The 17,508-nt window shown below is 18.2% G+C and overlaps 1 protein-coding gene across 5 annotated transcripts in view; it reads left to right on the forward strand.

The window, feature by feature from the left end:
• The window catches only part of LOC122502604 (MOB kinase activator-like 2), a 65,627-nt gene that overhangs the window by 1,208 nt on the left and 46,911 nt on the right, over positions 1-17,508 (forward strand). The window contains exon 1 of one of the 5 annotated variants that reach the window (XM_043612752.1): positions 8,947-9,021. The exons of 3 other annotated variants lie outside the window; for them this stretch is intronic. Coding sequence is in view for 1 of the 2 variants with exons in the window: in XM_043612751.1 (XP_043468686.1) it covers positions 16,517-16,522 (6 nt within the window). In the remaining variant the exon portion in view is untranslated. Of the gene's footprint in view, positions 1-8,946; positions 9,022-16,359; positions 16,523-17,508 lie in introns of those variants that run through there. One more of the 5 variants, XM_043612751.1, reaches the window with a different exon arrangement.

Consider the following 17,508-nt stretch of genomic DNA (forward strand, 5'->3'; position numbering starts at 1 on the left):
TCGATGGTGATAATAATAAAATGGAAACAAACTAAAAACAAGGAAAGCAAAAATATACACTGAAAAAAATATTTGATTCAATAAATTCAAATTATTTGAAAAATATTTATTTGATTCAATTAATTCAAATTAATTGAAAAATATTTATATTTGATTCAATTAATTTTTAAATTATTTGAAACATTTCTATATTTGATTCAATTAATTTAAATTATTTGAAAAATATTTATTTGCTTCAAAGTAACTTGAATTTTATTATTTTGAATCACATTTATTTGAATCAAATAAATCTTAATTTTGGGTCAATTAAATAATTAATTGACTCCTCTGTAATATACGAATTTATTTAATACAAGTAATGAGTTATTTGAAACAATTAATTTATTCATTTTACTCAACTAATATTGGTTATTTGATATAAATAAACATTATTTAACAACAATTAAATTATTTTATCGCTTCAATAAGTAAAGTAAATTATTTAATTCATAGAATACATTATTTAATGTAAGTATATTATTTAATAGAAACAAATAAAAAATATTTGATATTTAAAAATATTAAAAAATATTGATCAAATAAATAACTTATTAAAACCAAAATAATGATTTTTTTTTCTAAAAAAAAACTCATTTTAAGAATTAATTTATTTCACTCAATTAATTGGATATTTGATATAAATAAAAATTATTTGGCACAATTAATTTATTTTATAGCTTCAAGTGAACGGAATTATTTAATGCAAATAATGCATTATTTAATGCTAATTATTTAATAAGGATAAATAAAAAATATTTCAAGGATTTTTAATGAAATTCTTTTCCAAAATTCAATTATTTTGATAAATACCAAAATAATTCTTCTCAAGAATTCAATTATTGTCAAAAATTTTAATTAAATTCTTTGCAAAATTTCAATTATTTAAAAAAAAATTGAATAAAATACATACTTTGCACGAATTCAATTATATTTATAAATTTCAATGAATATCTCGTCAAGAATTAAATTATTTTTATAAATTTAGCAAAATTTTTCGCCAAAAATTCAATTATTTTCCAAAATTTAAATAAAATTCTTTGCAACATTTCAATTATTTTTCAAAAGTTTTTTGCAATTCGATAATTTTCAATATTTACTATTTTCATAAAATTTATCAACAGATTTAATTAAAGAAAAAACTTTTTGATACAATTCTACGAAAAGATTCAATTATTTTCATAAATAATAAAATTTCATTTACGAATTCAATTATTATTTCAATTATTCGTCGCAGAAAATCAAATATTTTCAAAAATTTTTTAAGTAATTTTGCAAAAGAATTCAATTTGCTGGATAAACAACAAAATCGCATAAATTCTTCCCATAAAATAAATTATTCTAAGGAATTTTAATAAAATTCTTTTCCAAAATTGAATTATTTTGATAAATATATGAAAATTCATGACAAGAATTCAATTCTTTTGAAAAGTAATAAAATACTTTGCAAAAATTAAATTATTTTCAAAATTTTTACAAAAATTTTCGTCAAGAATTAAATTATCTTTATAAATAGATAGGGAAATTTTTCTCAAGAATTAAATTATTGTCAAAATTTTTTTAAAAATTCTTCTCAAGAAGTCAATTATTTTGAAAAATTTAAATAAAATTCTTCTCATTAATTTTGTTTTTAAAAATTATTATTTAAATTCTTCTCAGGAATTCAATTATTTAAAAAAAATTGAATAAAATTCAAAAAGTTTTCAATTATTTTCAAACATTACAATAAAATTCTTTAATATAATAAATTTCATTTAAATTTTAATTAAATTCCTTAAAAGAAATTAAATATTATTTTTCAAAAGTTGTTAATACAATTCTTCGTAAAAATTAATATTTAAGAAAGATTCAATATTATTTATTTTTGTATTAAAATAATTGATTTCTCGTAGAATTAAATTATTGTTTTTCGTTACTTTTAACTAACAATTCTGTAGAATTAATTTTTTTTAAAAAAGTTTAATTGAATAATAATAATTGATGTTATTGATTTAAAGTAAAATTTTAGTTATAAAAATTCTAGAAAATGTTAATTGAATTGAAATGATAGAAATAATTTGGAAAAAAATTACAGTAACAATATTCTTATAATAATAAACTAATGATTTTGTCAGTCGGTCCTCTTTATGTATAATAATTTTCTTATGAGTTGTTCAATTTGAAAAGGTTTGAATTTGAAATTTTTCAACACCTTAATTTCAAATTTCCAATGAAAAAGAAAATTTTAATTTTAAATTTTAAACATTTATTTTAAATAAAACTATTGATGTTTTCGAATAATTTTACATTTAAAGGAATTTGTAAATAAATTTAATAGAACTTTTTTTTTGAGTATCTAATAATTTTTAGAAATTATAGAAAAAACTTTTGGTCAATTAAAGAGGCCTTTGAGATATTTTTTGTTTTCTAAAAAGTAAGAATAAAAAGTTGACTATTATAATATATCAATAAAAGGTGCTTGTTTTTAAAAACTACCCCTATATTACGAAAATTCAATACTCTAGAAATAATTATGCTTTTGTAGAGTGAAAAATAAAAAATCAACGTAAGTCGGAATATAGGTTAATTACGTAAAAGTTGCAGTGTCGGTTAACTCTGGCAATCAATATAAAGAAAATATATTTTGTCTTTATATGGAATAAGAAAGATATACGTACTGAAAGAATATTAAAATATTCTATACTTCGAAATTGAGCTATTTTTTATTAAATAACTAATTTTCTTTTTCTCCCTACATTTCTAAGCTATTTCGATCTAGAGAGTTGAAAAAAAATTGGTATACATAGAAAATGTTAAAAAGAAACCTTAGGGGAAGGAACTTTAGGTTCATTTGTTATTTTGAGGTATTAATTTACAATTTTTCTTTAATTTCCAAAGAAATCGAATTTTTTTAAAAATTTCCATTGTGAGAAATTATATATTAGTGTGCAGATAACACATATATTTAAATTATACATAATTTCAGTATCGGAAGTTCACTTCGATATATCGAAATTCATCTCATGTTTCGAGAAGATAAATAGATATATTGAAGCTGTTAATCTTGAGAGGGTTCATAAAATATAAAACAAAAATTCTTGAGTGTAACTTGGTTGCGTTGCCTGATTTATTATTCAAAGATCATACCGATGATATTGTTAATAGTCCAGTAAAATGTACATTTGAAGAAGATTGGAATCTTGAGGGGTAATAATATCACCTCTCAAGAGGGGTTAAAGTAAAAAAAAGTAGAAAATAGTGACTACTTCGATTAATTATTTTAAGCGTACGGAGCAGTATAATAACGCTGCTTTTTTAACGTCAGATGCATTTGTCAAAGTAAAAAAAAAAAAAAAAAAAAAAAAAAAAAAATGCTATTTCTTTAATACGATTCAATTATTTTCAAAAAATATTCGAAATTCATTTTATTATTTTCAATATCTCGTATTTTCACAAAATTTCGCAAAAGAATTCAATAAAATTATTTTTAAAAAAATTGATAAAATTCATCCAAAAGTCAATTATTTTCATAAATAATAAAATTGCCATAGAAATTTAATTAATTAAGAATAACATTTTCAAAAAAATTTCGAAAAAAATCAATTATTTAAGAAAATTTTTATACAATTTCTTCATAATAATTCAATAACTTTCACTAACAATAACATATTTCATGGAAATTGAATTTCTTAAAAATTTTTTTAATAAAATTCTAAGCAAGATTTCAATTTTCATAAAAAATAAAACTTATCGAAGAATTTCAATTATTTTTAATACTATTTTAAATTAATTAATCGAAAAATTCAATTATATTGACAAATAAAGTTTTCCTCAAGAATTTAATTATTTAAAATAAAATTTTCATAATTATTATATTTTGAAAAAATTTAATTATTTAAACCAATGTTTATATAAAATTCTTATGAAGAATTCAATATTATTTTCAAGAATTTAACAAAATTTTTCACAAAAATTCAATTTTTTTTAAAAACATTTTAATAAAATTTGTTGCAGTAATTCAATTATTTTCATGAATAATTCTTTGAAAGAATTCCATTATTAAAGATAAATAACATAATTATTCCCCGAAAATTCAATTATTTTGAGGCATTTTAATAAAATACAGATTGCAATTATTTTCATAAATAGTAACATTTATCACAAGAATTCAATTATTTTTAAAAGTATAATACATTTTTTTTGAAATTCAAGTATTTCAAAAAATTCTAATAAAATCGTACGTAAGAATTCAATTATTTTCATAAATAACAACATTTTTCACAGAAATTCAATTATTTTTTAAAAAAAATTTTATGAAATGCCACACAGACATTCTTATTATTCTCAAAAATTTTGATATAATTCAATGACTTTCAATATCTATAGTATATTTTCATAAAATTTGCAAATAGAATCCAATTATTTAAAAAAAGGTTTGTAAAAATGTTCACTATAATTCAATTATTTTTATAAATAATAAAATCCATCGCAGGATTTTAATTATTTTTAAAACAATTTTACCGGAACTGTTAATTATTAAAAAAAAAAATTAAATTTAAATCTGTAATTATTCGTAAAAATTGAATTTCATTTCGTCGAAAAAATCAATTATTTACAAAAATATTAGAATTTTTCAGAAGAATTCAATTTATTTATAAATTTTTCAATAAAATTGTTCGAAATAAATAAATTATTTTAAATGCAATTTTAATTAAATTTTTTTTGAAATAATTCATTTATATTCTTTTATAGATTTTAATAAAATTCTTTCCAAGAATTCGACTATTTACCGAAATAATTCTTCGAAACAATTTTCAATTATTAAAGATAAATAACAAAATTATTCCCGAAAATTCAATTATTTTCAAGCATTTTAATAAAATTCGTTGCAAAATTTAATTATTTTCATCAATAACAATATTCATTTCAAGAATTCAATTATTTTTAAAAGTAATAAACTTCTTCATGGAAATTCAATTATTTAAAAAAATTCTAATAAAATCGTTGTCAAGAATTTTAATTATTTTCATAAATAATAAAATGCTTTTTAGAAATTCATTTATTTTCAAAAAAATTTTTAAAAAAATACCACACAGACATTCAATGTCTCAAACCTTTAATAGAAATTGTTTGTAAAATTTAATTATTTTTTAAGGACTACGCAATTTATTGATTTTTTAATATCTTCTATTTTCAAAAAATTTCCAATCAAAATTTAATTATTTAATACATTTTTTGTAAAAATCTTCCTAAGAATTCAATTATTTTTATGAATAATAAAAATTTCTCAGGAATTCAATTATTTAAATTAAAATTTGCATGAAATTAGTCGAAAAAAATGAATTATTTAAAAATTTTTATAAAATTCTTCGTAAGAATTAAATTATTTTTTTAAATGTTTTAATTCTTTCATGAATAATAAAATTCGTTGAAGGAATAATTCAATTTATATATATAGGATAAGAAAGAAGTAAATATTTTTGATGAAAATTGGGAAAAAGTCAGGAAAATAAAATATAGAATGTAATTTTTTGTCAGTTTTTATAAAATAGTATTTTAATGACTTGTATTTATTTTAATTCCAAAACACTAAATAAATGCTCATATATTATATATATACAGAAAGCATAGGAATGGAAACGAAACTGCGATCACTAAGTACATCATCTACTTATGTAAGCTTTATTATGCACCCAAACTTCCCAAATGAACTCTAAACTTTGTTTCAAAATCTAGCGGAAAATATTTAAATATAATTTCGAATTTAAATTGACCCTTTTTATACACACATAAAAAGAATTTCTTTTCCTTAAGGAAGAGTTGGAATTTTTAAAAATTGTTTATAGTATTCTAAAAATATTTCCACAATTTAGTGGAACTATCGAGATTTATTGTATTATTACCTATATGTCATTTTAATTATAATCGTAATGCAATTTTCTTGGCGATGATGATCATGAATGGATGAAATGTCATGTGATTCACGGTTACTAAAATAGACGATAGGATTTCTTCGTTATGCGCCAAGAACCCAGACCGTGTCATTTGTCTATCTCTGAATCGGGACCGGCAACATTTAAATTTTCTAATTTTCACACTTTGCACTCGTGAGACGAAATTCAATCTGCTTTAGGCTGCGTGCGAAAAATTATAATAAAGTAACTTTTACTATATTATTTGTAAAATAAAACACTAAAATGTCTGTAAATATATCTATCTGCCTTTTTGACTTTTATAGGGTAAGGTGCTCCAAGGTAGCCATCCATCTTTTGAACGACTGTAATTCCTAAACGGTATTACATAACATAATTAATAATACATGCCCTGAAACTGTATATCCTTAGCTCTAACTTTTAGCAACAAAAAATTTTTTTATTTTACTAAGAAAAATAAAACTTAGGCGACTTTGGAAAAACTGAAATTTTCCAAAAAAAAAGTGTCCCCAAGGTGGCTACCATTCAAAAATTCACTGAAAAATTAAAAAAATAGTTGCAAAAATCAATTTAAGGTAATTTTATTTGAATCATATATTGTTTTTGGCTTCTAATCACAGAATCAATAGTTACAAACTCTGTTTTTTTGCTTATAAGAAGCCATTCTAAAATATTGTTAATATTATTTATCCTATTTCATACATTAAACACTAAATTAATTAATTAGTCATTATAAAATTTTCCAAATAGTTGAATTCTGATAAGAAAATTGATTTAAAAACGAATCTTAATTAAAATTTTACAAAATAATAATTATAGAAGTGTTAAAATATAAGACTCTTTTTAGAAATAATTATAAATTTCAAAAAGCTTTCAAGTGAAAACTTTGAAATTCTAATATTACTGTAAAAGTATAATAATATTTCAATATAAAAAATTATTAATTTGTTAGCTTCCTTAAAAATTCAAAGTTTTTAATAACATTATTCCAAAATAAATAAATAAAAAAAAAAAAAAAAATTCTAAAAAATAATTGAATTTTGGAAGAAATCGTAATTGAAATTTTCATAACAAACTTTTCACATGGTTTTACATTGAAAGTATTTCGAAATTTTAAGCAAATATAGAACAGTCGGTATTTAAGTGTTTATTTTACAAAAAATGATTGAAATTTAAAAGATTTAATTTGGAAATTCGAAGAATATTATTTAACAGCAATTTTTTTTTTGTTGAAAATATACTTGAATTCCCGAAAATAATTTTTAAAAAATTGAAATAATTGGAAACATGACCGGTCGGAAACATTGTAAAATTTTATATTAAAAAAAATTTTATATTTTAAAAGAATTTTCTTTTCATCTTTAAAAATTATAAATATAATTTTGTTTTTGAAAATACATTATTTTATGAATTTACAAAAACTTCCTTCTATTTAACTAATTTAATTCTCATAGGTGAATTTTGATACGACTTAATTTAAAAATAAAAATTTTAGTTAAAATTTTTTGGAACAAAGTAATTGAATATTTAAAGCGTTGTAACAAAAATTTGTGGAATTAATTAAATTTTAAAAGATTTTTGAATTAAATTCTTTGAAAATTTAAAAGGGAAGCAAATGTATAAAAATATTAAAATTTTTATTCAAAAAAAATTGTCAATTACATTATTTTTCTTAAAAAAATGTTTTGAATAATTTTATTCAAAAAAAAAAAAAAAAATTCTAAAAAAAATAATTGAATTTTAGAAAGATTACCTAATAGTTGTAATTTTTAGAAACAATTAAAAATTTTTTTTATAAATATAAAAATTTGTATTTCCGAAAATAATTTTTAAAAAATTGAAACAATAATTGAAAATTTTGTCAACTTTTATTGAAATAAATTTTTTTATTTTTATGAATGAATTTTTTCAAGTATTTTATTATAATTTTTAAAAATCAACTCTGGAAGAATTTTAATTATAAATTTTGAAAAATAATTATTTGAATTATTGAATTCTCAAAAATGTTAATGAAAAATCTTGTAAATTTAAAAATGAAAATTAATGAAAAATTAGGTCCTAAAAATTATATTTAAAATATTTTTCAAAAAAAAAAGTAATTTGCTTGGAATTTTTAATTCTAATTTTTTAAAATTCAATTATTTTCAATATTTTCAAATTAAATATTTACCGAAAATTCAAATACATTAAAAATGATAAAATTTACATTTTTGTAATTATTCTTAACATTTTTTGGGAAAACAATCATGTTTAATTTTTATTTAAAATTAAAATTCTTCGAAAATTTAATTAGTTTATTCTTTTTTTTTTTTGAAATACAAAAATTCTTTTAAGAAATTCAATTATTTTCGAAAAATAAAATTAACATTTTTTTTATAATTATTATTCTTAACATTTTGAAGAAAAAAATGTTTAGTTTTTATTTAAAATTCTACGAAAATTTAATTAGTTTATTCTTTTTTTTTAAATTATATATACAAAAATTCTTTTAAGAAATTCAATTATTTTCGAAAAATAAAATTAACATTTTTTTATAATTATTCTTAACATTTTGATAAAAAAAAATCATGTTTATTAGTTTATTATTTTTTTAATTATACAAAAATTCTTTTGAGAAACTCAATTCATTTCGAAAAATTACATTAAAATATTTAAAAAAGAAACTAATTCTTATATAATTTTTTTATCATAATTTTTTAAAATTCAATTTTATCCTCTCGAAAAAAGTAAATTAAAATTTTTATTAATTTTCCAAATATATATTAGATCCGTAATTTTATTTATTTTTTTTTTTTTTGTAAAATAATATCAGATGCACTTTAAAAATATGATTTAAATTTGCTTTTAATTTTACGATAACTTTTTTTTAAACTTTTTTAAAAAACGCACACGTGTGTTTTTGTGTGTGCGCGCAAGAATATTTATTATCTCATTCGATCGCGCTGTTATCTATCTTTTATCTAACAGTAAGCACCGAAAAGTGTCTCTGGATAATTACCACCAGCTCAGTATAGTGTTTGCTTTTTAACTTGATAACAACGAATTTATCTAATTTGCCATCTTTCATATCGAGGTAATTTTCACTTATTACTAATTTAATTTTAATTTTAATTTAATTTAATTTAACTTAATTTAATTTAATTTAATTTAATAGCGAAAATTATTTTTTTAACAAAAATAGAAATAGGATCATAAAATAATCGAATATTCTCGAACAGAAATAAATCGTTTTCAGAACTCTGAATTTTTTTTTTTAATTTTTGTCTGACTTTCAAATTTTTTACTCTGTTAGAAAAAAATCAGAAACGTTTTAGTCCAAAAATCAGTAAAATATGGTTTTGCTAAAAATATCAAATTGAAACAAAAAAAGTATCAAAAGTGTTGCGTCGCAACACTTTTGATACTTTTTTTTTGTGAAAATGTGAAAATATGAAAATATGAAAAAAAAATAAAAAAAATATGAAAATATGCTTCAAATGTACCTATTTGAAAATTAACTCCGGAAATAGCTCAAAATGTTGAAAATAAAAATTCTGACCACGCAGATATTTAACAATATAGGAAAAGTTCGATAATAGTCAGTTTATACATTTTTTTTCTATTTTCTATCAACTGAATAATAACAAAAAAGAAATAATAACAAAAAAAGGAAGTGCAGATCACGCTGAAGAAATGTACGCGATGACTCTGTCTACAAAAGAAAGCGAAAACTTCCGAGAAATGTTTTCTAAGAATAGCTTTTGTACTTTCAGTAGATATTCTTCCACTTCTTCCTCCTCCTCTTTTTCTCCTGCTTTTATTCAACAGTTGTGACTATTAAAGAATAAAATGGGTCAAAAATTTTCCAGAAAAAAATACAATGTTTTTAGTGATTTTTATAGAAAAAAAACTAAATTTTCTAAACTAAAATGCAATAGCATTTTGAGTTCTGCATCAATAAATGACTTAACATGGTAAACTTTAGATTACTTATTCGCAAAAGAATTGAATTATAAAAAAAAAAAATTGATAAAATTCATTCAAAATTCAATTATTTTCATAAATAATAAAATTCCCACAAGAATTCAAAATTAATCTAGAATAAAAAAAAACTGTAACATTCTACATTCTATACTTATTTCATTCCTGAAATCATTCTACGTTATTAATCTAGAATAGCATTTTCAAATAAATTTCGAAAAAATCAATTATTTAGGAAAATTTTTATACAATTCTTGACAATAATTCAATTACTTTCACTAATAATAACATTTTTCATGGAAATTCAATTTTTTTAAAAAATGTTTGTTTAAAAACATGTTTTTTAAAAAAAATTCTAAGCAAGAATTCAATTATTTTCATAAATATAATGAAACTCATCGAAAAATTTCAATTATTTTTAATACTATTTTAAATTTATTAATCGAAAAATTCAATTATTTTCTTAAATAAAGTTTTCCACAAGAATTCAATTATTTAATATAAAAGTTTCATAATATTTATTATATAAAATTCTTAATGAAGAATTCAATTATTTTCAAAAATAACAAAATTTTTCACAGACATTCAATTCTTTATTTCTTTTTAAACATTTGAATAACATTTTTCGCAATAATTCAATTATTTTCATAAATAATACAATTTTTCACAGGAATTCAATTATTTTCGAAAATTTTAATAAAATTTTTCACGAGAATTCATTAATTTTCATTACAATTTTAATAAAATTTCTTAAAAGAATTATTAAATTATTTTTTTAAAAATTTTAATAAAATTCTTTAAAACAATTCGCAATTATTTTGGGAAATTTAAATAAAATTCTTAGAATTCAATTATTTTTAAAATTTTAAAATTTTTCACAGAAATTGAATAATTTGCACTACAATTTAAAAAAAAATCTCAAAAAAATTTAATTATTTTTAAAATTTTTAATAAAATTCTTCAAAACAATTCAATTATTTTAGGAAATTTAAATAAAACTCTTATAATTCAATTATTTTTTATAAAATATTAAAATTTTTCGCGGGAATAAATGAATTTTCACTACAATTTTAATAAAATTTCATTAAAGAATTGAATTATTTTTAAAAATTTTAATAAAATTCTTCAAAACAATTCGTAATTATTTTGGGAAATTCAATTAAAATTCTTAGAATTCAATTATTTTTTATAAAATAATAAAATTTTTTACGAGAATTCATTAATTTTCACTACAATTTTAATAAAAATTCTTAATAGAATTAAATTATTTTTTAAAAATTTTAATCTTCAAAACAATTAGCAATTATTTTGGGAAATTTAAATAAAATTCTTAGAATTCAATTATTTTTATAAATAATAAAATTTTTCGTGGAAATGCATTAACTTTCACTACAATTTTAATAAAATTTCTTAAAAGAATTAAATTATTTTTTAAAAATTTTAATCTTCAAAACAATTAGCAATTATTTTGGGAAATTTAAATAAAATTCTTAGAATTCAATTATTTTTATAAATAATAAAATTTTTCGTGGAAATGCATTAATTTTTACCATAATTTTAATAAAATTGCTTTAAAGAATTGAATTATTTTAAAAAATTTTAATAAAATTCTTCAAAACAATTCGCAATTATTTTGGGAAATTTAAATAAAATTCTTAGAATTCAATTATTTTTATAAATAATAAAATTTTTCGTGGAAATGCATTAACTTTCACTACAATTTTAATAAAATTTCTTAAAAGAATTAAATTATTTTTTAAAAATTTTAATCTTCAAAACAATTAGCAATTATTTTGGGAAATTTAAATAAAATTCTTAGAATTCAATTATTTTTATAAATAATAAAATTTTTCGTGGAAATGCATTAATATTCACTACAATTTTAATAAAATTTCTTAAAAGAATTAAATTATTTTTTAAAAATTTTAATAAAATTCTTCAAAACAATTCGCAATTATTTTGGGAAATTTAAGTAAAATTCTTAGAATTCAATTATTTTTATAAATAATAAAATTTTTCGTGGAAATGCATTAACTTTCACTACAATTTTAATAAAATTTCTTAAAAGAATTAAATTATTTTTTAAAAATTTTAATCTTCAAAACAATTAGTAATTATTTTGGGAAATTTAAATAAAATTCTTAGAATTCAATTATTTTTATAAATAATAAAATTTTTCGTGGAAATGCATTAATTTTTACCATAATTTTAATAAAATTGCTTTAAAGAATTGAATTATTTTAAAAAATTTTAATAAAATTCTTCAAAACAATTCGCAATTATTTTGGGAAATTTAAATAAAATTCTTAGAATTCAATTATTTTTATAAATAATAAAATTTTTCGTGGAAATGCATTAATTTTCACTACAATTTTATTAAAATTTCTTAAAAGAATTAAATTATTTTTTAAAAATTTTAATAAAATTCTTCAAAACAATTCGCAATTATTTTGGGAAATTTAAATAAAATTCTTAGAATTCAATTATTTTTAAAATTTTAAAATTTTTCACAGAAATTGAATAATTTGCACTACAATTTAAAAAAAAATCTCAAAAAAATTTAATTATTTTTAAAATTTTTAATAAAATTCTTCAAAACAATTCAATTATTTTAGGAAATTTAAATAAAACTCTTATAATTCAATTATTTTTTATAAAATATTAAAATTTTTCGCGGGAATAAATGAATTTTCACTACAATTTTAATAAAATTTCATTAAAGAATTCAATTATTTTTAAAAATTTTAATAAAATTCTTCAAAACAATTCGTAATTATTTTGGGAAATTCAATTAAAATTCTTAGAATTCAATTATTTTTTATAAAATAATAAAATTTTTTACGAGAATTCATTAATTTTCACTACAATTTTAATAAAAATTCTTAATAGAATTAAATTATTTTTTAAAAATTTTAATCTTCAAAACAATTAGCAATTATTTTGGGAAATTTAAATAAAATTCTTAGAATTCAATTATTTTTATAAATAATAAAATTTTTCGTGGAAATGCATTAACTTTCACTACAATTTTAATAAAATTTCTTAAAAGAATTAAATTATTTTTTAAAAATTTTAATCTTCAAAACAATTAGCAATTATTTTGGGAAATTTAAATAAAATTCTTAGAATTCAATTATTTTTATAAATAATAAAATTTTTCGTGGAAATGCATTAATTTTTACCATAATTTTAATAAAATTGCTTTAAAGAATTGAATTATTTTAAAAAATTTTAATAAAATTCTTCAAAACAATTCGCAATTATTTTGGGAAATTTAAATAAAATTCTTAGAATTCAATTATTTTTATAAATAATAAAATTTTTCGTGGAAATGCATTAACTTTCACTACAATTTTAATAAAATTTCTTAAAAGAATTAAATTATTTTTTAAAAATTTTAATCTTCAAAACAATTAGCAATTATTTTGGGAAATTTAAATAAAATTCTTAGAATTCAATTATTTTTATAAATAATAAAATTTTTCGTGGAAATGCATTAATATTCACTACAATTTTAATAAAATTTCTTAAAAGAATTAAATTATTTTTTAAAAATTTTAATAAAATTCTTCAAAACAATTCGCAATTATTTTGGGAAATTTAAGTAAAATTCTTAGAATTCAATTATTTTTATAAATAATAAAATTTTTTGTGGAAATGCATTAACTTTCACTACAATTTTAATAAAATTTCTTAAAAGAATTAAATTATTTTTTAAAAATTTTAATCTTCAAAACAATTAGTAATTATTTTGGGAAATTTAAATAAAATTCTTAGAATTCAATTATTTTTATAAATAATAAAATTTTTCGTGGAAATGCATTAATTTTTACCATAATTTTAATAAAATTGCTTTAAAGAATTGAATTATTTTAAAAAATTTTAATAAAATTCTTCAAAACAATTCGCAATTATTTTGGGAAATTTAAATAAAATTCTTAGAATTCAATTATTTTTATAAATAATAAAATTTTTCGTGGAAATGCATTAATTTTCACTACAATTTTATTAAAATTTCTTAAAAGAATTAAATTATTTTTTAAAAATTTTAATAAAATTCTTCAAAACAATTCGCAATTATTTTGGGAAATTTAAATAAAATTCTTAGAATTCAATTATTTTTAAAATTTTAAAATTTTTCACAGAAATTGAATAATTTGCACTACAATTTAAAAAAAAATCTCAAAAAAATTTAATTATTTTTAAAATTTTTAATAAAATTCTTCAAAACAATTCAATTATTTTAGGAAATTTAAATAAAACTCTTATAATTCAATTATTTTTTATAAAATATTAAAATTTTTCGCGGGAATAAATGAATTTTCACTACAATTTTAATAAAATTTCATTAAAGAATTCAATTATTTTTAAAAATTTTAATAAAATTCTTCAAAACAATTCGTAATTATTTTGGGAAATTCAATTAAAATTCTTAGAATTCAATTATTTTTTATAAAATAATAAAATTTTTTACGAGAATTCATTAATTTTCACTACAATTTTAATAAAAATTCTTAATAGAATTAAATTATTTTTTAAAAATTTTAATCTTCAAAACAATTAGCAATTATTTTGGGAAATTTAAATAAAATTCTTAGAATTCAATTATTTTTATAAATAATAAAATTTTTCGTGGAAATGCATTAACTTTCACTACAATTTTAATAAAATTTCTTAAAAGAATTAAATTATTTTTTAAAAATTTTAATCTTCAAAACAATTAGCAATTATTTTGGGAAATTTAAATAAAATTCTTAGAATTCAATTATTTTTATAAATAATAAAATTTTTCGTGGAAATGCATTAATTTTTACCATAATTTTAATAAAATTGCTTTAAAGAATTGAATTATTTTAAAAAATTTTAATAAAATTCTTCAAAACAATTCGCAATTATTTTGGGAAATTTAAATAAAATTCTTAGAATTCAATTATTTTTATAAATAATAAAATTTTTCGTGGAAATGCATTAATTTTCACTACAATTTTATTAAAATTTCTTAAAAGAATTAAATTATTTTTTAAAAATTTTAATAAAATTCTTCAAAACAATTCGCAATTATTTTGGGAAATTTAAATAAAATTCTTAGAATTCAATTATTTTTATAAATAATAAAATTTTTCGTGGAAATGCATTAATTTTCACCACAATTTTAATAAAATTGCTTTAAAGAATTGAATTATTTTAAAAAATTTTAATAAAATTCTTCAAAGGAATTTGCAATTATTTTGGGAAATTAAAATAAAATTCTTAGAATTCAATTATTTTTTATAAAATAATAAAATTTTTCGCGAGAATTCATTAATTTTCACTACAATAAAATTTTAATAAAATTTCTTAAAAGAATTCAATTATTTTTAAAAATTGTAATAAAATTTTTCAAAACAATTCGTAATTATTTTGGGAAATTTAAATAAAATTCTAACAATTCAATTGAAGGGCTACAGAAAATAAGGGGACGAACGCGTGGTTGAAAGGGATAATATCAGTCAGGTAGCAGCGAGCGGCTCAAGGCTTGTCACTGCTACCCGACTGGTAGTATCCCTTCCAAGCTTCGCGTTCGTCCCCTTATTTTATGTAGCCCTTCAATTATTTTTATAAAATAATAAAATTTTTCGTGGAAATGCATAAATTTTCACTACAATTTTAATAAAATTGCTTTAAAGAATTGAAAATTATTTTAAAAAATTTTAATAAAATGCTTCAAAGGAATTCAATTAATATGTATTTATATGATTTATTTATTATTATTTATGATTATGCTATCAGAACAAAAAGAAAATAATTTTTAAGGTTCGTTTTAAATGCTCAAATGAAACACTGTAGTTGTTGATGTATTTTAAAAAAAAAAAGTCAATAGTTATACACTTTGACCTCTAAGATTGTGAGGAAAGATAGTGAATTTGTTTGGTTTCGTATCGATAATTGCATTAGGTGTGCGTTTCTGCCGTTCGTCGTCGGCTGTCTCGTAGGGAAGCCCCTCTTTTGTATCTTTCTCTCTACTCGTTTTTATAAAGTTGTAGCGAGACTCTCTCACACGTGGTTTGGTAAACCGTAAACCAAATGGAGAACGGGAATCAGTTTGTTCGTTGTTGTTGCTCCGCTTAGTGGTCATCTAAGATCGGGGCATTATACTTCTATCCGTGACCACTTGTCACGCTCGGCTTCCCTCTTCCATTCTCTCTTCTTTCCTACATTACATATATATATATATACAACTATACTATACAATTTTCTCATTTTCCTCAACAATACAATTTTTGATCTGCAGCATTGTGCATCCAGTTCTTTTCTTCTCTCTGAACATGTTCAGATTTCTCGTCACGCTCGTTTTACTTTTTTAGTATTCATACTTTTCAATTTTCATTTTCTTTATATTAAACATTTTTTTTTTTTTTTTTTTTTTTTTGGTCTTCTATTATGAAAAATGAGTAGTTAATAGTATTTCTTCTCTGTAAGAAAAATGTTCTTTAAATTATGCGTGAATTGGAAAAAATGACAGTTTATAATTTTTATTTTGTTTTTGTTTGAATTTTTATTCTAATGTGAGAAGTAGAGTGAGTAAATTTTTTGGCAACACTAGCGCCACGAGCGGGAAAATTTGAAACATGAAGGTAAATTATTGATGTTACTTAGAAGTAAACGAAGTAAAGAGAGAAAAATTTTTCTCAACATTCGGACACGATTTTTATGATTTATAATCTAAATGTTTTCAATTGATACCTAAATATTTATTTTTAGGTATTAAATTTTTATTTTCAAAATTTAAAGAAAATATTAATTATTATTAAATATTAATAACTGTTAATTACTAGTCATTATACTAATTATTTTTGCTAATTAATTATTAATTATTAGTTATTAATTATTAATTATTAGTTATTAATTATTAATTATTTCTATTAATTATTAATTATTTCTATTAATTATTATTAATTATAAATTGCTAAGTAATATATGTATCAATTAATAATTCCTGTTATTTATTCCTATTTACGAGTATTTACAAAGAATTGTTATTACTAATTACTATAAAATACAAATTACCATAAATAACAAATTACTAATTATCCTATTTATTAAAATTAATAATTTAAATTTCCCAAAATAATTGAATTGTTTTGAAGAATTTTATTAAAAATTTTAAAAATAATTAAATTTTTTTGAGAAATTTTTTTAAAATTGTAGTGAAAATTGTTCAATTTTTGCGAAAAATTTTTAAATTTTATAAAAATAATTAAATTCTAAGAATTTTATATAAATTTTCCAAAATAATTCAATTGTTTTGAAGAATTTGATTAAAAATTTTAAAAATAATTAAATTTTTTGTTGAGAATTTTTTTTTAAATTGTAGTAAAAATTAATGAATTCCCGTGAAATATTTTATTATTTTATAAAAATTATTGAATTCTAAGAATTTTATTTAAATTTTCCATAATAATTGAATTGTTTTGAAGAATTTTATTAAAAAATTTTAAAAATAATTGAATTCTTTTAAGAAATTTTATTAAAATTATTGTCGTGAAAATTAATGAATTCCAGCGAAAAATTTTATTATTTTTTAAAAAGTAATTGAATTCTAAGAATTTTATTTTAATTT

The sequence above is a fragment of the Leptopilina heterotoma genome, unplaced genomic scaffold, assembly GCF_015476425.1.
Source record: "Leptopilina heterotoma isolate Lh14 unplaced genomic scaffold, ASM1547642v1 Lhet_235, whole genome shotgun sequence".
Classification (NCBI taxonomy): domain Eukaryota; kingdom Metazoa; phylum Arthropoda; class Insecta; order Hymenoptera; family Figitidae; genus Leptopilina; species Leptopilina heterotoma.